At 37.7% G+C, this 24,730-nt stretch overlaps 1 protein-coding gene across 1 annotated transcript in view; it reads right to left on the bottom strand.

Annotated features, from left to right (window-relative positions):
* The window catches only part of LOC130238133 (ryanodine receptor 2-like), a 274,083-nt gene that overhangs the window by 167,498 nt on the left and 81,855 nt on the right, over positions 1-24,730 (bottom strand). Inside the window, 14 exon segments of the mRNA XM_056469038.1 lie at positions 397-502; positions 1,185-1,385; positions 3,682-4,492; positions 5,443-5,669; positions 5,861-5,947; positions 8,818-8,977; positions 9,772-9,790; positions 9,793-9,931; positions 10,331-10,360; positions 10,362-10,449; positions 12,619-12,962; positions 15,058-15,266; positions 18,434-18,608; positions 23,271-23,476. Coding sequence (XP_056325013.1) covers positions 397-502; positions 1,185-1,385; positions 3,682-4,492; positions 5,443-5,669; positions 5,861-5,947; positions 8,818-8,977; positions 9,772-9,790; positions 9,793-9,931; positions 10,331-10,360; positions 10,362-10,449; positions 12,619-12,962; positions 15,058-15,266; positions 18,434-18,608; positions 23,271-23,476 — 2,802 coding nt within the window.

Raw genomic sequence — 24,730 nt, 5'->3', positions numbered from 1 at the left:
AACCAACCCTTAAGGGAAAGCTGTGGTGAATTTTGAATGTGAAAAACCCCAGTCAAGTATGATTTTAAACAGGATTACATTACGAGGACACAAGGCATGTCCTCATAACCCCATGTTAGGTCATACCCATCTCATTATACAAATTTGTGGCATAATCAATAACATAAGCAAATGCGCACACACACACACACACACACACACACACACACACATACACACACACGCACACGCACACACACACACACACACACACACAAGTTGGACCATATTAACATTCTCATTCCATAGATTTCCATTCAATCATGAAAAGCAAACAATTTGGCAATGGAATAATGCAAATGAAGAGGATATATTACTGAAATCTAAAGGTTTAGATTGTGCAGACGATGGTTTTACCACAGTGTGTCATGAGATCTTCATGGAAGTCCAGCAGTTGTTCACGGATGTCTTCAGGACAGGGACAGTCCTGCTTCTCATCCTTAAAATTCAGCAGCATGTTGATCTGAGACACACAGACACACAAAACACTTTTCACTTGTGAATGACTTGTGAAACTAAATAATAGAAATAATGTAAGATCAAAAATGTATCTGGATTTGAGTTAATAAATGTAATTTCAAGTACAATATTTATAGTTAGATAAAGAAAAGTAAAATGTAAGTGAAATGCGAAATATAAAGTATCAATAAACATACAGCATTAGCCACAGCACATAATATTAACTGATATGATTCCCTACATGTGCAAAACTTATTTAGTTATTACAAAAAATAATAATTCAGAGCATAAAACTTTCTCAAACTTTAGCTATTCTTTTTTAAATGATGAAAATTATGAAGAAATAATATTATTTCATTAAAAAAAACAGGGTTAAATTGTTGAATTAAACAAAAAATATATAAAAATCTTGTTTTGTAGTAAGAAAATGTACTAAAAATTAACAATAAATGCACTATAACATTATTTGCTTGACAATTAAGCACATTTCCATTCAAAATTTCTGCGATATACTTTTAAAATGCAGTAAGCAAAAATGATTCTGTCCACACATCTAATTTTTTTATAAATATATTGTTAAAACGACTCTATTAATAAAATAAAATAAATAATAAAATAAATATTAAATAAATAATTAAAATAAGAACCAATAGCTCATGATGTAAATACTAGCCCCATCAGCTGACCTGTTCCTGTGGAGGAGAGCGGAACTCTTTGGTTTTGCGTGCCGTCAGAGCGGCGGACATGTTTAACGCCTGCATCACTTCATTATAGCGGAAACGCTGGTTCTCCTGAAGATTCGCCACAAAGTCATCAGAGAACGCGACTACAGCCTCGATGCGATGACGAACCTGACAGTCACACAGGTACTGCAGCAGGTGACACATCTAAATGCACACACACACACACACACATACACACACAATGGTACATGGTCAAACATCACATAAAAGGTGGACAGACTTTTTATGGACTAATATTTGGAAAGGATTATTAAAGGTGCAGTATGTAAGTTTGACATCCAGTGGTTGAACTAGGTATTGCACTCCTGGCTCAAAACAAACGCAAGTGCAGGTTGCCAGATTGACGACACCTACAGCAGTATGCCTGACTGTCGACCCTAAAGGCTGATTTAAGTCATGTTCTAAATAAAAGCAACGGCATGCAAGAGAAGGAATATTTTGCATATTAAAAGGATTTTTTGTCCTAACCAACACCTGAAATTTATATTTTATTTATATTCGGCTTCTATTACTCTCAGGTAAACAACAGAAAGCTGACAATCACCTCAGCTACAGCTCAAGTGCTTTATTCAGTGTTAAATGCTAATAATGTGAGCTTGAATGCCATTTTACATCACATTTATTGCCGTATACTGAAAGCAGCAGCAGATAGTTCAGCTCAGATCTGGAAAATAAAATAAACTGTCTGAAATTGAACTTTAGAACTGTGACTCAGTGCAAACCAACACATATCAGTGATTCAGCATCTACATTTAATATTGTTGAAGAGGTTTAATATGTATTAATTAGATTATAAACCTCACCATTTCACTGAAGTGCAGTGAGTGCACTATTCTGTGCTTCTGAATGGCTGTATTTAAACTTCTGTTGTGTTTCGTCTGGTGCAAACCGCAAATTGCTTATCACTGCAAATCTCATCATGTAGCGTGTTGTTAGGACACGGGGTTACAATGTAACCTGCTCACCTAATGTTTACATTCATAATATTTATATTATTTGCTAATTAATAACCACCTCATGTGGAACTCTAAATCTGCGTCTCATTCCAGAGTCTGCTACTGTCCACTGGAGGTGGCATTTCGGTCATGAGCACATGCTTTGAGAACCTTCATAACTGAATGAATGAAATACACAGTTTTCCACCAAGGCAACCCGGGGTGCTGAAATATAATCAGCTAAACTGGCATTGCGCGGGTTAAAGGGACCTAAACAAAGACAGACGTTCCAGCAACATTTTCAAAGCAGAATATCTGACTTCAGCATTGTTTTTCAGATAAACAAGAATGTTCACTGAGCATGTTTCTGAAATATCTGCAAACATATCATGGTGTTTTAATGCTTTACAACAGTCAAAAACTTACATACAGCAGCTTTAAGCTATACAGGTAACACTTTACTTAAAGAGAGTGATCATAAGACACGTGCTTATGAAATGCATGCTTATGATAACTGTCAGTAAGTGTCATTCACTCAGTTAAGTCATTCTAAATGCAAAGGTGACAATGTTTGAGATGTCTTTGTTATGACAACTTGACATAAACAAACACATTATAACCATTTTAACCAGTATTTGTCATTTATTCATTTTTTTTTCGGCTTAGTCCCTTTATTAATCTGGGGTCGCCACAGTGGAATGAATCACCAACTTATCCAGCCTGATTTTTACGCAGCGGATGCCCTTCACACCTTCATGTCTTTGTCTGTCTGCAAATTTCTTTTGTCCCACAGAATAAAAAAAGTGATCAAAAATATTTATGACGATTATAAAAACCTCATTATGATTATGTTCATGACCGATTTATGAAAAGTCCTGGTAATGTCAAGTTGTCATGACAAAGACAAAGACAGGTAATGCATTTGGTTGTGTCAAGTTGTCATAAAGACATCTCAAACAATGTCATCATTGCATTTCAAGAGTTCCCACTTAGATATGCTTGGTTTAAAGCAGGTTTGGCATGCTGTCCCGGGAGAGAACCCTGAGCTCGGAGATATTTGAGCCCAGGGCTCCCGCCCGGTCGATAAGCATATCAGGAGATCCGAGATCAGGTAGGTCTCGAGAGCTTCCCCTTTAGAAAAGGGGAGAAAAAGGAGGAGATGGGGTGGAAGGGGGGATTCTTCCAAACGAAGATAGAGCAGTAGGAAGAAAATGATCCATTTATAGTAAACTAGGCTCACTCTGATTGGATTATTACTGATTACAGATGAGCAGCCAGACGTGCTCAATCATATCACGTGCTCCTCTCGAAATTAGTTTATGAAACTTCACTTGAAATGACATACCTGAGCGAATGACTCTTAATGACCCTGCTCAAATGCATCCATGAATTCTCCTTCATATTTATGATGTCAAACCATGATTATAAATATCATGACAGTGTTATGAACATCTTAAATTTAAGTGTGTCTGTTATATTTTTTTATATTCTAGTTTGCTGCTTACCTGGAGTTTGACAGGTTCAGGAAGCTTCATCTGTAAAAGTCCTTCTTTGGGCATCTTTCCTCTCAGGCCATCATCGACCACGCCCCCTTCCAATTGGCCCCGCCCACACCCATCCCCCACCGACCCGCCTCCACCATCCGCTCCAGAGTCCTGCGAGAAGACGCTGGGCTCGATTAGCTGCAGGATGGTCTTCAGATCTCCATTATGGAAGATGCCCATGATGAGCAGCGTGTAGAAGAGTTTAATGAGCGGGACGAACAAGAACTCAGTGCTGCCTCCTACTGGATCCCGCACATGCAGACTGCCCTCTCGCACCGCCTCCGTCAGCATCTCCATCGTACGACTCTTCAGCGTCTCCAGAGGAAACTCAGGGCTGTACTGGAAACAGTCGACGACTCCACTACCATTGAAACCTACAAAACTGGGTGAAGAGAAGCGCATGCGTGGCTGCAGTGATGTGCTTAGGCCGATACCAGGCAGGCCGTGTTTCTTCTTCTCATTAGGGAACAGTGTGATGCTCTTGGTCTCAGGCGTCATTGGGACGATGTACTCGGAGTTCATCATGAGGCGCGCGGTGGCGTAGCTGCTCAGGTGGATGTCGATCAGCAGGTCGTAATATCCGGTGCGCAGCAGGCCTGGCATGTATTTGTTCTGGATGGCGTAAAGGAGCTGCGCCTCATCTACGTGACTGCAGAGCGCGTGAGCCACACGGTTATTTCCCAGCGCACAGATAGCCGAATATAAGCGCAGTGTGTGATAGTGGAACTTCAGCAGATCTTGCTGCTCCGTCAGCTCCAGAATATCCACAGACCTGACACACAACACACAATCAATACTCTACATGTGCATGTAAAGTCCAGGGGGGATATGGGGGGATGGGTTCTAATCGTCTAAAGGTCCATACATTTAGGGGGCCCCCATTGACATTAAAAAGGGCCTGCTGCCACCCCCACGCTTGACTTGCATCAGTGTCCCTTACCCGCCTCTTCACTTTCAAACATGATCACCCCCCCCTTCTTCACTTTCAAAAGCGATCACCCCCCCCCCCCTTCGCTTTCAAACACGATCACCCCCCCCTTCACTTTAAAAAGTGATCACCCCCCCTCCTCACTTTCAAACCTGATCACCCCCCCCCCCCCCCCCCTTCACTTTCAAAAGCGATCAAGCAGGACCTGTAGAGCTGCGCATCGATGGATTTGCTCTTCAGTGTTTGGACTCTCAGCAGTGACTATTAAACCACACTGAACTGAACTGAATTAAACACTGAAAACTGAACTGACACTGTTTCAATTTACTATGATCTTCTATGTGAAGCTGCTTTGAAAAGTGCTACACAATAAAGGTGAATTGAACTGAATTGAATAAACTTACTTGGTATTTTTTGACTAATGAGCTGTATTTAAGTTTCATCCGTGTCTGTCACTATCACTGACGGCTGTTTATCTGAGAAGCAGACCCGCATGTGGGAACGGTGGGCGGGGAGAAGCAGCTCATTTACATTTAAAGCCACAGGCTACAAAAACAGCTACACTGCATTTAGACACTAAAATGGGCAGATTCTGGAGGCTATAATAAATAACCTGATGCGTGTTTTCAGCTGAAACTTTACAGACACATTCTAGAGACACCAAAGACTTATCTTACATCTTGTAAAAGGGGTAAAATAGGTGCTCTTTAACACATTAGCTAAATTATTTTCTTTAACTATTTACATTTGCACTGTATTATTTGCTTGAATGAATGAGTGAGTGTGTGTTGTACCTGTTCTCCTCAGGTATATGGAGGGTCATGAACTGCAGTGGTTCTGAACTCTGCACCATCCAACCCAATCTCTCGTTGACCCTGGTGACCTCTGACCTCAGGAACTGATTGGGCACACGACTCCACAGCACCGGTGTGAGGAACTGCACATGTAATCTCGGCGGACACTGAGGAACCACATTCTTACGCTCGCTCTTAAACAGTCCAGCAGAGAGCGGCATGATGCTCTACACACACACACACACAGAGAGAGAGAAAGTAAAGTTTACAACTTCATCCCCTCTCTGATGTGCAAGCTAAACTTACACTCAACCTGCTTGTGCAACTAGAGCAAAAATAAAAATAGCCTCACCATCCTCTGTGTGTGTGTGTGAGGGAGTGTGTGTGTGTGAGGGAGTGTGTATATGTGTGAGCTCACCTTGATGCGACCCAGTTCAAACTGGAAGACGTTTGGACTGGTGGCCTGCGCAAACACTGCAGGGAAGAGTTTAGTACTGGGCTCCACCTGCATAGACAATGAATGAATCAAAAACTTGACTCACTGATTCTTTCTTGAATGATTCTGAATCGATTCTGTATTCAAATTACATCGCGCTGATGCACCACTAACTAGAAAGTGAACTACTGCACAGTGTTCCACACAAATGAAGCATGTGAACTACTCCAATATCATTTCCAAATAGACGTTTCATCTAAATAATTTAGTAACACTTTAGTTTAAGTCACACTTCATGCTATTAACTACTGGCTTAATACCTGCTATCATTAAAGCTGCTGTATGTGCGTTTTTGACTTTTCTAAAGCATAAAAACACCATGATATGTTTGCAGATCATTTAGAAACATGCTAAGTGAACATATTATCTGATAAACAATGCTGAAGTCAGATATTCTGCTTTGAAAATGTTGCTGGAACGTCTTTCTTTGTTTAGGTCCCTTTAACCCGCGCAATGCCAGTTTAGCTGATTATATTTCAGCACCCCGGGTTGCCTTGGTGGAAAACTGTGTATTTCATTTATTCAGTCATGAAGGCTCTCAAAGCATGTGCTCATGACCGAAATGCGACCTCCGGTGGACAGTAGCAGACTCCGAAATGAGACGCAGATTTAGTTCCACATGAGGTGGTTATTAATTAGTAAATAATATTAATATTATGAATGTAAACATTAGGTGAGCAGGTTACACTGTAACCCCGTGTCCTAACAACACGCTACATGATGAGATACGCAGTGATAAGCAATTGGTCTGTTTACACTAGGTGAAACATGACAGAAATGTGAATGCAGCCATTCAGAAGCACAGAATAGTGCACTCACTGCACCCCAACAGTATGGTGAGGTTTATAATCTAATTAATACATATTAAACCTTTTTAACATTATTAAATGTAGATGCTGAATCACTGATATGTGTTGGTTTGCACTGAGTCACAGTTCTAAAGTTCAATTTCAGACAGTTTATTTTATTTTCCAGATCTGAGGTGAACTATCTGCTGCTGCTTTCAGTATATGGCAATAAATGTGATGTAAAATGGCATTCAAACTCACATTATTAGCATTTAACACTGAATAAAACACATGAGGTGTAGCTGAGGTGATCATTGTTCACCTGTGAGAAATAGAAGCCATTTTTATGGAAATTGGAAGTATGGAAGTTTCAGATGTTGGTGTCTTAGTATGGAAAATAGTTATTCTATTGCGTCCCGTTGCTTTTAGTTAGAAAACGGTTCAAATCAGCCTTAAATTAGCCTTTAGGCTAAATAGTCAGGCACACTCGCATCAATCTGGCAACCTGCGCTTGCATGGATTTGTCAGAGGAGGAGCCAAGTGAAAATGTGTTTTGATCCAGGAATGCAATACCTAGTTCAACCACTGGGTGTCAGACTTACATACTGCACCTTTAAGATATTAACTATTCTGTAGTAGTTATGATCTTATTCTGCAGGCCTAATCCTACCCAAAACCTAAAGCTTCTACCTTCCTAATTATTAATAAACATCTAATTAGTGGTTCATTAAGCTAATACTGCTAGTTAAAGTATAAACTATAAAGTGTTACCTATAATTTTGCTCTGAAGAAATGTATTTGATAAAAATGTTATACACAAACAAAAATGAGCAATGCTATATCAGGGTTCTTGCACCATTTTAAAAGTAAAATTTAATGCTTTTTAAGACCTCAACAAATATAATTTAAGAGCCAAAAATGTCATAATTTCTTTGTTATAGGCTACTCAATTTATTGCCTCCTACAATGGAAATCAAAACTTGAAAGTTTTCCATTTGGGATTAATTATGTGCACTGTGAAAACTCATCAAGTAAAAAAAGAAAAAGGAAAATACTTTTCTTTGAGGCCTTTTTCTTTTCTTTTTTCATTGCTTTGTGATTTAGAACAGAGCCGACATACCATAGATAAGTTGGATTACACTAAACAACACAATGCCTTGTATGAAGGAACCATATAGAACAGAATACTGAAAATAAGCTCAATAATTAAAGCCCTCAAAACAGCCTTTCACAAGCCAAAAAGTTGACAAATAATCTACATAACCGTTAGAAAACACAAATGTTATTTTTTAATGAGAGAAACCCTCTTCTTTGTCGTTTTGTTCAAATTTTTGTCAAACATGACGGCATATGGTTTCCACTAATGCAGCACGATAGATCCTTCTTGATGAATGAAGTGATGCCATATTTGGCGACATATGCAGTATTATTTTCATCACAGGTGAATGACTTTGGAAGCTGTGAATCGGGGAACATGGCAGCAAAGATGTCTGTAGCCGACCTAACATAATAAGCTAATAAATCACAGAGACTGTCATTTCTCTTATGTTTTACTCATACTAAATTGATCAAGTATTAGATGTTTTACGGTGGACCATTGTGCTTCCCTATCGTCATTAAGCACACCAGCTGAAAATTTAATACCTACGGTAAATTTAAGACAATTTAAGGCCTTAATTTCCCAGATTTTAATTTAAGACATTTGAAGACTTTTTAAGGACCCGCGGGAACCCTGTATATTTGTTTTGGAATGAGGACTATTTATTCTTAAAAATTGTTCTTTGCAATCTGGTCTTTCAGTGTAACATTTAGAGCTTTTTCACCCTAAATATAATTTTGTAAATAAGGCGAGGCAAGGTTAAAAAGATTCCAATCATAACCAAAAGCATAGAAACTTACATGTAAATGGTTAAAATGTAAAGTTGGAAAGATGTATTTGCACAGACAAAGAAGAAAATGTAGGTCAAGAATCATCCTGAAATCAGGTCATGATGCCCAGGATTGGATTTGGATTGGACGGTGGAGTAAGGATTACCATCTCTACATAAGCAGTATGTCTATGAGCGGATGTGCAGAGGACTGGATGTTCACCTGGTAGTAAGTGCTGAGCTCTTTGCCGTTGGAGGTGAAGGTGAGGAGGCCGTTAGCCGTATCGACCAGACAGCCGATCTCCAGCCCGTTATTATTGCGGCCCTGACCGGGACTAGTGCACTCGCCGGCCCACACCATATAACAGTTACTGCGCTTGATGCTGAACAACAACAAATGAAATGCCATGTTAGTTGCCTGCATTTGTCACCGTTCACTTCAGAATGACTCTCACTGTGTTAGGCAAGGCTATTTTAGTAAACAAAACTCAAACGAAGACTAAAAAGCAGTTTCGTTAATTGAAATAGAATAAAACATTTGATAATAAATGAAAAACTAAACTAACAACAGACTGAAAAAAACAAACTGAGATAAAAGAACCGGATCAAAATGAATACACAGTCATTCTGTGCTGGAAAATCTGACCTGCAGCTGTTTATATAAGCACCAGTAGATGTGCTTTTACAGACAAATGTGCATGATTATATACAGAAACATCTTTACTACATAAACATTAAGCATGTGGTGCATCTTTTTCTTATTAGCCCAAAAATGTAACTAGGCATGTATAAATATACAATATAATTCTTAATCTGAGGAAGTTTTATAAATAATTTGTACTTTTTTATTTACTGCATTTGTGTGGTTACATATTCAGTGTTTGTTCAAAGTATTATTTATTTGATTTGTATTACTAAAAGGTTTGCACAAGAGTTCATGTATGCTGAGCTATCATTAAAATTAGCTTTGATCGATATTGGGCTTGTTTTGTTTACTCTGCTAGACTCGAATTACTAAAACTAAATATATAAACACTAAACAGAAATAGAAATAAACTAAAACAAACAAAACCATTAATGAAACTAACTAAGCTGAAATGTTGAGCAAATTAAAACATTGTATTGAAATAAAAACTCATTTTAAACTATGATAACATTGGTGTTCACCCTCACTGACCTCTCGTGAACTTTGCCTTCTCGTCCCCCAGAGTCACAGTGACCGTTCGGACATTGCTGATCTCAAATGCAGTGTCGTACTGGTGAAAGTCTGAGGTCACCCATCCGACCCAGACGCTGGAGGGCTCCTGCCCGGGGAAGATCCTCACCGAGTAATAATACTAGCAGACAAACAGAGGCTTGTTTTTGAGAATTGTACGGACATTCAATAGGTTTCCATTGTTTTTATACTGGAAAAACTGTATCGCCCTAACCCAACCCTATCCCTAATCCCAACCCTCAACTTTCAGTTTCACATCAGTGGTGTTCGCCAAGCCAATCCCACAGCAAAATATGCTTATTCTTACTGTTTCAGTCTTAAATCAAGAATGATCTTCTAGACCTTATCTAGATATATTTAAAGTGATTACTGTGCTGGTGATGCACTGCAAAAAAAGCCTTTTTAAAAACATTTTTATATTGGTTCTTAGTCCAACTAACAAAATATTTCTTCATTCATTCATTTATTTTCTTTTCGGCTTAGGTGTGTGTGTGTGTGTGTGTGTGTGTGTGTCTCTTACCGTTGATGTTTGTATGAGATTCTCACAGTCTTTCTCTCTCATCAGCTAAGACCTCCTCTGACAGACGAGCGCTGGAGCTGCTGCTGTTCATGTCCGGCTTTGTTCTTTTCAACATGAACCTGAACAAACACACAAACACATCAATCACAAACAAACACGCACATCTGTCTGTCTGAAAATAACGAAATATATAGGAGCATTAGCATAAAGTGTCGGCATCTGCGGTCAGCTTCTCTTTCAGATCAATACTGTCATGATGGATTTAGTTTAAAGAGGGAGTTAGTTAAAGTTATACACGCATAATAATGCTTTTCTTAGTTTGATTTTTTGTCTTGTTTCTAGTCCAAATATCTACTAATTTTTAAATCAAGAAGCATTTTCTAGACAAGCAAAAAATATTGTTTTGTTTTAAGAAATAACAAGTCAAAATCAAGTGTTTTTTATTAAATCCAGCTAAACAATCTGCCAATGAGGAAATAATCTTATGCCAAAAGGAAAAACTAGATTATTTTGCTCATTTTAAGGAAAAACTCACTTTATTTTAGCACATTATTTCTGAAAACAAGGCAATACTTTTTGATTGTCTAGAAAATTGGTTTAAGAATGTTTAGATATTTGGACTAGAAACAAGACACAAAATCTAAGCAAGAAAAGCTTTTTTTGAGGCATACAGTTTTATCCAAAAAATAATTGTATATCATCCGAGGCTCTACAAAAACGTTTTATGAGGTTTGGCAGCCTTTTCTATCCTACAGGGTGTGCTATTTATACGGATACACCTTAATAAACTTATTGGGAATTTCACAAGAAAAACAATGGTGTGCTTGGTTTACGTAACTTTATTCTTTCATGAGTTATTTACAAGCCTCCTCACATATACTAATGTGTTAATATCACCAACCATTCCCATTTTATTAAGGTGTATCCATATAAATGGCCCACCCTGTACATTGAATGCTCAGGGGGTTACTATATCCTAAGTGAAAGTTTATCACCAATTTCCCAATTATTTTTATTTATTTATTTATTTTTATTTTATTTTTTATTTTTTTCTCCCTCTTTCTTTATGCGGTGTGAGTATGTTTGTAGCTATGTACTGTGTTAATTTGTTGTTCAATATGTGTGTTGTGGGAAAATTTAATACTATTGAAAATCAATAAATATATTTTAATAATAATATTATATGTCCATTTTATTACATTTCGTCACTAGAAACATATCTTTTTGTTGTGTTTGTGTCTATTTGATCACATTTAGCTCTTTTAAACATGTCTTTTTGTTGTGTTTGTGTCTATTTGATCACATTTAGCTCTTTTAAATATATCTTTTTGTTGTGTTTGTGTCTATTTGATCACATTTAGCTCTTTTAAACATATCTTTTTGTTGTGTTTGTGTCTATTTGATCACATTTAGCTCTTTTAAATATATCTTTTTGTTGTGTTTGTGTCTATTTTATTACATTTAGATTTTTAAATATAATTTTTATTTATTTTTTTAAATTAAAGTTTAGCTCATATCTTAGTAAGTTGTTTTAGTGCTTAATTAAACGAGAATTGACAAATAATGCTTTCAGGCAGCTAACTAAAACATTTTGTTGCTGTTAAAGATTATTTTACTCCAATAAATCAATATTTTTAACCCTTTCAAAAGGTAAATAATAACTCTGCTCACTCCTATTATTTTATGTTTACAGTTGAAGGCAGAATTATTAGCCGTCCTGAATTATTCGCCCACCTGCATATTTTTATCCCCAATTTCTGTTTAACTAAGAGAAGATTTCTTCAACACATTTCTAAACACAATACTTTAATAACTCATTTCTAATAACTGATTTCTTGTATATTTTCCATGATGACAGTAAATAATATTAGACTAGATATTCTTCAAGACACTAGTATTCAGCTTAAAGAGACATTTAAAGGCTTAACTAGGTTAATTAGGGTAAAGTTAGGGTAATTAGGCAAGTCATTGTATAACAGTGGTTTGTTCTGGAGACAATCCAAAACTAATATTGCTTAAGGGGGCTAATAATATTGACCTTAAAATGGCTTTAAAACAAATTGAAAACTGCTTTTATTCTAGCCGAAATAACAAATAAGACTTTCTCCAGAATAAAACATATTACAGTAAATACTGTGAACATTTCCTGAATCTGTTAAACATCATTTGGGAAATATCTGAAAAAAAATTCTCAGGAGCGAATCATTCTGACTTCAACTATATATACCAGCATGCAAACGACTGAGACTTCAGTTAGCATTAGCGTCACAGGAATGTGTGTAATCCACCTCTGTTTGATTTTGGATGGTTTCTCCTGGTTATGATCTTTGTGGTTGTTGAATTCGTCTCGTTCTCTGTCAGGTCCGTTGGAACTCATGTGGCTGTGTGGCGTTTTCATCAGGACCTCAAAATCCGAAACCGTTTCAAAATCTTCCAGGTCTCTTTTAGGGGAGAAGAAGCTGCCGTTGGCTGCTAGCGTCCCACCGGGCGAGCGGGCGAACGCCTCCGAGCACTCGATGGGCATGCTGAGCCGGTAAACATGATGTCTGTGTGACTGTTTCTGTGAGCCGAAAGACCTCTGGGTGACCTTTAGGCACGGCGGGCTCTCCACAGTCCCGTCGATCCGTGTGACCTGTAATCAGTGTTGGGTAAGTTACTTTAAAAAAAAAAGTAATTCAATACTTATTACTAGGGCTAGACACAATCTGTGGACATATTTAGCTATTTCTGAATTTGTGTGGAATGATTTGGATAGTTTAGTAATTAAACACTTAAAACATGAACAAAAATAAAATGAACAAAAAAAAATTACTTTGATTTATTAAGCTTTATAATGCAAATCTAATTAGATCCACTTGTTTGGCTAACAAAGCATCTCATATAATATATATACAAAAAAATGAATAATATTATTTTACAAATTGAATTGTAAATATATTAGTCAATGATATTACTGAAATTCATTTAAAATAGATTAAACATGGTGATGGGAAAAAAATTGTGCAGATTCTGTGTGGGCCTACTTATTATTAATTACTAGACCCACAAGAATATTCCATTATTGATTTTAGCCAATTAATACTTTTGTAAATGTGTGTGTGTGTGTGTGTGTGTGTGTGTGTGTGTGTGTGTGTGTGTACACACACATGTATATTCAATGCTCGGCATAACAGCATTATTGAGTACACCCCATTTTGAAAATGAATATTTTTATCCATTTCTCAGTGAATATAGACAATGTATCTTGGTGCATTTAAACAAATCAGATGTATTTATTAGAATAGTATTTTAGTTATCAAACATATTTAGAAATTGAAATATAATACAATTAAATTCAAACTAAATATTGCAAAAAAAAAATACAACCTACAAAATTTCAATTAAATTTTTGCATTTTTTGCTTCTCCTGACTTTTCCTCTTTTTGAAATTTGTATTTAATATTTCTGTTTAACATATAAATTTGGCAGTACTAGTTTTAGAACTGCTAACGTAGGTTATTTTGTAAGATAAGCTCCAGATTTGGCTTCAGTACTGACTAATCTAATGTATATGCACAAAGATAATATTGTATAGCTTCCTATTAAAAATATGAAATTAAAAGAGAGATTTATGAGGGGTCAACTTATATATGCAGAGCACTCTATATATATATATATATATATATGTAAATATATAGTATTTTTATATTAATTTCAGTATTATCATTTACCAATATGCAAATGTTTATATGATTTACTTACAATACAGTTTGTAAAGTAATAATATTGGTCTTATAGTAGGTATATATGAAAGACTTGCTTTGTTTACCAAACAAGTGGATTTAATTGGATTTGCATCATCATTTTGAATTAAAAGTTACAAGTTATTAGATTTTATTTAAGTGTTTAGATACTGCATAAATCCACAGATTCTTTAAAAATGTTTGTTTTTTACACTGTGCAGAAATAGCAAAAAATGACCACAGACTCTGTCTGGCTCCACCAATTACATTATTAAAATTGCATTTAAACAACTTCATTCATTCATTTTCTTTTCAGTTTAGTCCCTTTATTAATCTGCCACAGCGGAATGAACCGCCCCTTCGAGCTGCAACCTTACACTGGGAAACACCCATACACTCTTGCATTCACACACATACACTACATCCAATTTAGTTAATCAACTCCTCTATAGCACATGTGTTTGGACTGTGGGGGATACCTGAGCTCCCGGAAGAAACCCACACCAACACAAGGAGAACATGCAAACTCCACACAGAAATGCCAACTGACCCAGCCGGGGCTCAAACCAGTGACCATTTAGCTGTGAGGCAATCATGCTACCCTCTGCGCCACCGTGACGCCCTTAAATAACTTATATAGTTATTTTATCTGAAAAATAATTGAATTGCTTGACTCAATAATTAAAGTTAACAACATTTAAAAAGTCAAACATATAAAAAAGCTAATTTTTCAGAAAAGATAAAGTTTATATGCATCAAAACAATGATTCAAATGGTTCAATGGCACTATATTTCATACATACCACAATATTTTCATTTATTTAAATTCATTGAACTTCTCTGATCTGATTTATAACGATTAAATTCATTTACAGTATTTAAAACAAGCATAAGTAACTGTAATTAAATGACCAACCTTACTTTACTTTTTTCACCAAATTACACTGTTACTAATGACACACAATCCTGCCTGTGACGAACACAGTTATGAAACAGAAACCATACCTCTATGTGCTCGTGGATGAGTGGGACAGGGGTGAACTGTGGCAGGCGTTTGCTGATCCACATGGTCAGATCTCGGTTCATGTTGACAGCGAAGGGCTCGTATCCCTCCTGCAGGCCGCAGATGGTGAAGTACTTCAGCGTGCTCACGTCCTTCCCAAAGTTCATGCGGCCCACCTGACTGACCCCTAGACTGCAAACCGGGATGAAGCCTGAAACAAATATTCATAATAACACATTAGCCAGTCGCAGCGCAACCAATGCTTTCCCTACTAGCTTTTGAATTCTAATATCTAAAAAGTCTTACATTAAGAACAAGTTTCTAGACTTTTTCAGGATTATTTTGTAGTGATTTTTATCAATGAGATCCACTGCAAACAACAAGACTTACTATTATGTTTTTGTCTCGTTTTTAGTCAGCCTATGGTGAAAAATCTACTTTTCAAGCTGTTTGGACAGAAATGTGTGTAGGTATAGTGTATAAACTGTCATATTGTGGTGATTTAAACAAACCCAGTCCTTTTTTTTTTTATTTAACAACATAAAATGGTGGACCAATTAGAGCGGTTTTCCGATCGAACGCAACTTTACGTAGGAGTGCGGTCCCCCCGCCCACCAATATTGATTGACAGCTGCGCGAATTAACATGTCCAGTAGTCACATGTATAATCATATCAACAAGACCAGACGAGTGCAAAGCAGCCGGGAATAAAAGGTGTGTTCAGTTCACTAGGATCATCAATCATCATCAAACATGATCAAGAGTGAGTTTCACAAGTTTAACATGTTTTAAAACAGAGCATGTGTGTAATGAATTACAGAGATTCACTTCATCAGCACAGCCGCGTGTCAGAACAATTATAAAGGAAGACGCTTCAATCGCGGTTTGTGGACGTTAAATCAGGTTTATTTTGTACATTAATATAACAGATCTTCATACAGCAGTGGAGATTACCAGTATCATGACACATATGTGTGCAAAACGAGTGCAAAGCTTAACGCGCTGTCTCTCTCTCTCTCTCTCTCTCTCTGTGTCTGCTGCGCTATGTGTGTGTATGTCTGCACTATGTGTGTGTGTGTCTGCTGCGCTATGTGTGTGTGTATGTCTGCACTATGTGTGTGTGTGCGCTATGTGTGTGTGTGTGTGTGTATGTGTGTGCGCTATGTGTGTGTCCTCGCTGTGTGTGTGCGTGAACTTTGTAATGACATTGTGTGTGACTCTTTGTTGCAGCTCCACAAAAAATGCATCAAATGCTGATTGTTAAAGTTCTTACTGTAGTATTTCTCACACACGTTACGTGAGATCTGCTTCCTGAGGCAGCCGAAGGCGGCGATTGCTGACAGGCACGTGGGAACGGTGGGCGGGGAGGACTAGCCTTAAAGGGCCAGTACAAAAAAACAGCAACAGCTTTTTTCCAGCTATAATACTGACACTTCAAACAGCTCTAATAAACAATCTGATGGGTGTTTTGAGCTGAAACTTTACAGACACATTCTGGGGACACAAAAGACTTATATTAAATATGAAAAAAGGGTAACCTATGTGCCCTTTAAATTTGATTGACAAACTTACAAAAACCAAAGTGTTCTGTTAATCATCAACATCATATTCCCTCTTACACCCATTACATGTTGTCAATGCAGTTTGTTTTTCTTTGCTGCTATCTCTGTGGTCTCTGGCCAGGGGGGGTGTCATTTTCTGGTATAAATATCGAAACATTCATAAATCAAGATCACTTTTAACTAAAGAAGCGAAATGATTTTAAAACGCTCGTTTTCTGACAAACTGATCTAAATTCCTTCATTCATTCAGTTTCTTTTCGGCTTAGCCCCTTTATTAATCTGGGGTCACCACAGCGGAATGAACCGCCAACTTATCCAGCATATGTTTTACGCAGGGGATGCACATACACACTCAATCACACACTCACACACTACGGCCAATTTAGCTTACCCAATTCACCTGTACCGCATGTTGTTGGACTTGTGGGGGAAACCGGAGCAGCCTTGAGGAAACCCACGTGAACACTAGGAGAACATGCAAACTCCACACAGAAATGCCAACTGACCCAGCCGGGGCTCGAATCAGCGACCTTTTTGCTGTGAGGTGATCATGCTACCACTCTGCCACTGCGCCTGATCTAAATTAAGTGAGTTAATAATTAAAATATTTATCTGCCTATAGAGTTTTATTCTCTTTTTTTCTGTGTTTATTAAGTCTATTTGTTGACACAACTGGCATAAATGTGGTATTAATTTTGATCCGTTTTTAAAAACAACAACAACACTTCTGCCATTTTTAATTAAAAGTGAATGTTTAAGTAAAAAACTGCGGAGAGCGGCGTCTGAAGCAGACAACAGGAGACATGCTGAGTGATGCAAGTGTGTGTGTGTGGTCAGCAGGTGGCGCTGAACTCACTGCAGAGACGTGAAGACAGATGATACAGCAACATTCACCTGCTGCTCACACAAACACTGCTTCATCAGACACTGATGCAACTGAGGCACATCACCAGTGTGTGTGTGAGCATCTGTGTGCGTCTAAGAATCCATGTGTGCGTGTGTATGAGCATCTGTGTGTGTGAGAGCATCTGTGCATGTATATATGCATCTGTATGTGAGCATGTGTTGTGTGTGTGTGTGTGTATGAGCACATCTTTTTTCCTGAATGTGTGCTCTTCGCTGTGTTCATGTGTGTGAGCACTTTATACACAAGCATCACTGTGTGTGTAAGGATCTGAGCATTATTGTGTGTGTGTGAGAGAGAGAGAGCATCTATGTGTGGGCATCTGTGTGTGTATGAGCATCTGTTTGTGGGTGAGCATGCGTGTTGTGTGTGTGTGTATGCAGCATCTGTGCACATGAGCATGTTTATATGTGTGTGTGTGTGTGTGTGTGTGTGTGTGTGTGTGTGTGTGTGTGTGTGTGTGTGTGTGTAGGAGCATTTGTATGTGTATGAGCATCTGTGTGTTGTGAATATGAGCATCACTTTTCATGAATGTGTGCGCTTCACTGTGTTCATGTGTGTGTACCGTATAAGCAAGCGTCACTGTGTGTGTATATGTGTGTGTTTTGCAGTATCAGCTCTGCAGGTGTTACTTAAGCTCAAGTCTGCTTAGCTTCAGTCCTTTAGCTGCATTTTCAATCACACACACACAAACACACACACACACACACACACACACACACACACACACACACACAGTTTGGGCATTTACCTCTATTTAATATCTCTCTAATAGACAAACATCTAAAGTGAACCAAAGTGAACCAGTGAACCATTAAACAAGCTAATAAATAAATGAGGAAAAGGTCAACAGAGGTGAAAGTTTAGGGTTTGTATTTAGTGAATAGAGCAGAGCAGGCGTCAGTCACTCACCTTCCCACACCTCAAAGTCTTTGAAGGCCAGCTCAGAGCCGGAGTCGTCGAGCAGCACTTCTCCGTTCAGTGTGAACATCATGGTGCGTTCGTTCATGTCCACCATGCAGCCCACCACATCTCCAGACTGCCAGGAGCGGCCGAAGTGCTCGTTTCCCTGATGCCAGCGCTGCGCCTGCACACACACACACACACACACACACATCTCAAAGTCCCTGACTAGCATCCTGAATGTAGAGCTATAATGCATAGAAATACAGGCAGATGTTGAGTTGTTTTGTTGAGCAGTCACTTCAGAATTCTGATCTGTGACATGAGTTCACTGAATTTAATATAAAATCAAGCAAATGACACAAAATGAAAAGAAGCTTGCAATTATTTTTTTAAAGATGCCCCTTTTTACAAGATGTAAAATAGGTGTCTGATGTCCCTAGAGCAGAGGTGGGCACACTGCGGCCCGCTGAACACTTTCATCCGGCCCGCGAGGGAGTTTTTAAAATGCTGCTTCTGAGTAACGGTTTGGTTTCAGAATTAGTAAATTAATGATGCAATACAAGTGAACGCCATTTGATGGCAGTATTGCACGCAGTACAGTTACATTTACATTTAGCAGACACTTTTATCCAAAGCGACTTACAAATGAGGACAAGGAAGCAATTTACACAACTATAAGAGCAGCAGTGAACAAGTGCTGTAGGCAAGTTTCAGGTGTGTAAAGTCTAAGAAGCAAAGCATTAGTAATGTTTTTTTTTTTTTTGAGAGAGAGAGAGAGAGTACAGTTAGTGGTATAGCCAGAGAGGCAGTTGCAGATTAGGAAGGAAAGTGGAGACTAAACAGTTGAGTTTTTAGTGGTTTCTTGAAGACAGCAAGTGATTCTGCTGTTCTGATGTAGTTAGGGAGTTCATTCCACCAACTGGGCAGATTGAATGTGAGAGTTCAGGAAAGTGATTTCTTCCCTCTTAGGGATGGAACCACGAGGCGACGTTCACTCACAGAACGCAAGTTTCTGGAGGGCACATACATCTGCAGAAGTGAGAGCAGATACGAAGGAGCAAAGCCAGAGGTCGCTTTGTAAGCAAACATCAGAGCTTTGAATTTGATGCGGGGAGCAACTGGCAGCCAGTGCAAACGGGTGAGTAGCGGAGTGACATGTGCTCTTTTGGGTTCATCAAAGACCACTCGTGCTGTTGTGTTCTGAAGCAGCTGAAGAGGTTTGATAGAATTAGCTGGAAGCCCGGCTAGTAGAGAGTTGCAATAGTCCAGTTTGGAGAGAACAAGAGCTTGAACAATGAGTTGAGCAGTATGTTCAGATAGGAAGGGTCGGACCTTTCTGATGTTATAGAGTGCGAATCTGCAAGATCGGGCAGTTCTAGAAATGTGGTCAGAGAAGTTCAGTTGGTCATCAATCGTTACTTCAAGGCTTTCCACCGTTTTGGATGCAGTAATGGTTGCCCCATTCATCTGGATTGAAAAGTTATGGTGAAGAGTCGGGTTGGCAGAAACTTCAAGCATTTCCGTTTTCGTGAGGTTAAGCTGGAGATGATGATCTTTCATCCAGTGTGAAATGTCTGACAGTGCAACCAGTAGAATTTGAACACATTCTCGGATATTAAAATGCACTCGACCGTTAATGACTGAAAATGAGTCTGAAAGACTCTGAATGTCATGCATTTAAGGAAGAATGGACAACAAAATACTTCTTCACCAATATCGGACAAAGTAGTAGGTCTAATATGGCAAGAAAGTATTGCTGTTTTTAAAGACTACAACCTAAGGGGCTGATCACACCGAACGCACATTTACATTTCCAAAACCGTGAGGTGCACCGCACTGCCTTTTGTTGACAAGAAAAAAAGCAGCGCGGTGCACTTTTGTATGTCATTAGGCAACGACTGAATCATCCAGGTATTTTGCGAGAGTGTTGCTGTTGATATTAATATAACTTTATTTTCAGGTTCATTGTTCACATTAACACACTCATAATAACATGACTTGGAATAACAAAGACTAAGATTCTTCCGTTTTATCTCATAGTTTTATAATGGTTGATATGAGCATATTAATACAAGCTTAAATGAGATTGTTGTGAATTTGCCTCAAAATATATAATAATTGCTGGTTAAATGGGTTAATTTTTGTCATTGAATATATTTTCCATGCATACATCCACTTTAAAAAGTCCTTTTATCAAAGATTTGTGGTTTTATCAAGTTTTATGAGGATTGATCTGTATATTCTAAAAGCAGTGCAAATTAGATTATTGTAAATTTGACTCAATAGTAAACTTTAAGAATTATTTTTAATGTGTTAATATGAGATTTTTTCTATTCTCCACTGTAAAAATTATTACATTATTATTATTATATTTTATAACAGATTATTTTATTGTTTTATGATGATTGATAAGTAAATATAAATAGCATTGCAAATTCATTTGACTTGTAAATTTGACTCAATAATAACTATTAAAATAAATCTGTTGTGTTAATGTGACATGTTTCTGTCTGATATTACATGATCTATGCATAATGCCACTATAAATAAAACGTATTTTTTGACATGAGGCCATTCAATTGGTTAGCAAAACTTGATGTGGCCCTCAGGTCTAAAAAGTTTGCCCACCACTGGCCTAGAGTGTGTGAGTGTGTGAGTGTGTGAGTGTGTGTGTGTGTGTGCGTGTGTGTGTGTGTGTGTGTGTGTGTGAAGCTTCAGCTCAAAATAGCATACAAATAATGGTTTCTAACGCTTTGAAACTTTCCCAGTACTGGATTGTGGTGGGAAGGGCATCCACTGCCTTAAAACAAATGCCAGAACAGTTGGGGGTTCATTCCGCTGTGGCGACCACTGATAAATAAGGGACTAAGCCGAAGGAAAATTAATGAATGAATTCACTGAAACTTCCCCTTTTAGGCTTTGATCCTAATTGTTTTGGTGCCTGCCGCTTTACATTCAAATGAGACTGTGCTCTTTTCAAAAGAGGGCGGAGCTACCAATGCATATGTGCCAGCAAAGTGGCAGATTCCAATCAAGACTAACATTTAATTGTAATGAAGGAGAGATGGTCACTAGTGGGCGGGGCTTTTCTCCTCTGATGACACGTACAAGGAGAGAATGTCAATCAAAGTGTTTCTGCAGACTGTTTTTATTAAGTGTGCTTATAAAAGTTTTAATTATTGAATGTTTACCATTAGAAGCTGGCTATATTTACACACTGCTGACACACAACTGTGCTTAAACCCCTTATAAAAGTTGATTTTTGCACAATAAGTCCCCTTTAAATGCCATCGATTTCCTCTAGATTTTGGCCAGCCAGGACATATAGAAGGGCATCTGCCACATTAAACATATGGCAGAGTGATTGCCGATTCATTCCACTTTGGCGACCCCTGATAAATTAGGGACTAAGGGTGCTTTCACATCCGTGGTTTGGTTTAGTGTTTTGGGTCTCTTTCACACCAAACTGATCGATTCGGTTTGAACCAGCTGAAAAACAACAAAATGCAGTCATGTGACAAAATCCACATCACTCATTGGCAGATGTTATTGAACGTATTTCCTGAATTGCTTTTGCCATTGGTCAGAATTAACATGCGGGAAAATGCCAATGGAACTCCCGCAAGTAAACAAACCAGCAGACACAAAATGTCGCTAATTACTACGGAGGGACGACTGCACCGGCTGATTGCATCCCTGCTCATAGTATACTATATAGTTTGTATACATCACTTTAGACAAACTATACATTTCGAGAATGAAGCTGGAAAACAATGTTTTAATGCATTGCAGACAGCAAAGGCATTAGGAGGAGGCGTGAATTAAATTAATTTAGATAAACTGCGACATGGTCATCTTCCGGAAATATTACCAACGACCCATCAGGAAATGTTTCTCTCTCTCTCTCTCTCTCTCTCTGTGATTAAAACTGTTGGTAAAGCGCTGTCAACAAATAATTTTCCTCCAAACCCCATAAGATGGGACAGCGCATCAGACTACGGCAGCTGGATTAGTCCAAAAGGTGCAGTACTTTTTGCTGTTTTAGTTCAGATCATGTTCTCATCACTAACAAATCGCTCCAGGGTTTGTTTGAAAGCGTACCGAGACCACCTCTTCAAGTAGGTCTCAGTATGCTTTTTTGGTCCGCTTTTGGTGCGCACTCGAGTGCGATTGCTACATTCACACCTGCCTAAACGAACTGCACCAAGAGGGAAAACGAACTCTAGTGCGATTCAACCGAACTAAACTATGCAGGTGTGAAAGCACTCTAAGTCAAAGGATGGAGATTGATTGAGAGAGGTCATTCATCTAATATGATAAAGTAGGTTTATATGGGTAAGAGTTGAACACTGTTTCAAGTGTTTTCAACAAGTGTTACAGTTAAATAAATGATAGAGATCAATAGTTGTTGAGGACAAAAAAGTAATGATAAAAAGTAATAATTAAGATTTTTTCACAGCAAAACAACACAAGAAATGCTGCAAATATTGCCACAATTTTTTTAAAAAGTCAACAACAAAACCAGTCAGTTTATGCCACAATAATCAAGTATTTCAGGAGAAATACAGACTGGTTGAGCACTGAGCAGACAAAAAACAGACACTTTACAGTATTTCATCAGGTATAGAAATATAGAGTATAGAAAAAAAACACATTTTGATAAATGGGAAGTAAAATGTAAACAAATCCCTGATATTCCTCCACTTGGACAAAAAATACTAACAATAAAAACAAATCTTCCATTGACCTGGAAATGACCTTTTGAAATGTCATGATACTCCATGACCCGTGGGATCCCTGTGCTTGTGAGTACTACACGTGTCAGTTTTTGCCCATCGCTCACCTTGAATCCGTCGAATACGAAGGCCTGTTCATCGGCTCCGAGCTCCTGATCTGGCAGACAGCCGGGTCTCGCCCAGCCCACCCGCATCTCACCCGCCGTCACCACCTCCAGCTCAAAGTACCACTTCCCTCCATTCACACAGTACGTCTTTTCTGCTCGGAATATCCGGAAACGCTCCGCTGACAGATTACCCACGTCTTCTCGAGCTGAAGCACAAAACACTTCAGAAACACACACTGACGGGATCGCAGTACATTAAACTATGGACACTTGTCATAAGACTGTTATGACACATTTAACAATAATCATCACCTTAAATCCTAGAAATCTTTCTTAACATCTAGATTTTTTTCAAAGTGTGCCTATTCATATGTATTTACATATGCATTATATAATTTTTGCATCAAATAAAAAAACTAAACACTTTACTGCTTGTGCAAGGCGTTTCTAATGCAGCGTCTGTTGGGGCAGGACAGTAAATCTGACATTATTCTCTCTTCTATCTGCTGTTATCAGTCTCTGTTATCAGTTTCCTCTTTCTGAAAGTCTTGATAACACCACTGTGGAGTTTTTTTGTTATTATTTCAGCAAATAGGATTGTAAATAAATGATTTGTTGTACTCTCCCATTCACTGTGCTCTGAGTTGACCAACTATGACCACTTCTGCTGCTGAGAAACACCCAATTGTGAAAAAGGTCCATTGCTTTTTATTATACGCTTTCTTTTGAATATGCAAATGATGATGCATTGTTTAATTAAATTCACACTTATTTGCATGCAGTACTAGAACAGAAGTCATAAGCATTTAATAAAGCCAGGTTCATAAGTTATTTGGACATATATTTCAGATCAAGGGCTCTACTTTCTCTTTTTATTTCTGCAAATCACTCCAGAAATGAAAATACTGTCAAGAAAAATAAATATATTAATAATTCTCCATGTTTCAGGAATAAAATGTTCTAATATAATATCTAATTTTAATACTCTGTATTTATAGTGCCTTGTTTATAAAGTTTTTAGTTTTAGCTATAGGTATTTTAGTGCTTTAAATAAAACAAAAAAAGACAAATCCTGCCCTGGCATTTAACTGGAATTAAATAAGGCTGAAGATTGGAATTATTATTTTCTTAAAAATTATATTTAAACAACTTAAACTTACTTTTTAATTCTTTTAATTCAGCCTTTTTATTTCCAGTTATTTTTCTGTTTATTTCATTTAAAGTACTAAAATACCTATTATAATAATAATTACATTTATTACTATAAACTTTATAAACAAGGCAGTATAAATAAAGGATAATTAAATCTTTGTATTATACTCTAAAGACTTTATTCTTGTATTATTCACCTGATTTATAGAATATTTTATTCTTGAAACATGGTGAATTATTGTTTTTCTTATCTTTACAGTATTATATTTCAGAAGTGATTTAAAGAAAAAAAGGAGAAATTCAGTCCC

The sequence above is a fragment of the Danio aesculapii genome, chromosome 12, assembly GCF_903798145.1.
Source record: "Danio aesculapii chromosome 12, fDanAes4.1, whole genome shotgun sequence".
NCBI lineage: Eukaryota > Metazoa > Chordata > Actinopteri > Cypriniformes > Danionidae > Danio > Danio aesculapii.
The sequence above is the reverse complement of the archived record's forward strand: the minus strand, read 5'-3'. Positions and strand labels throughout refer to the sequence as shown.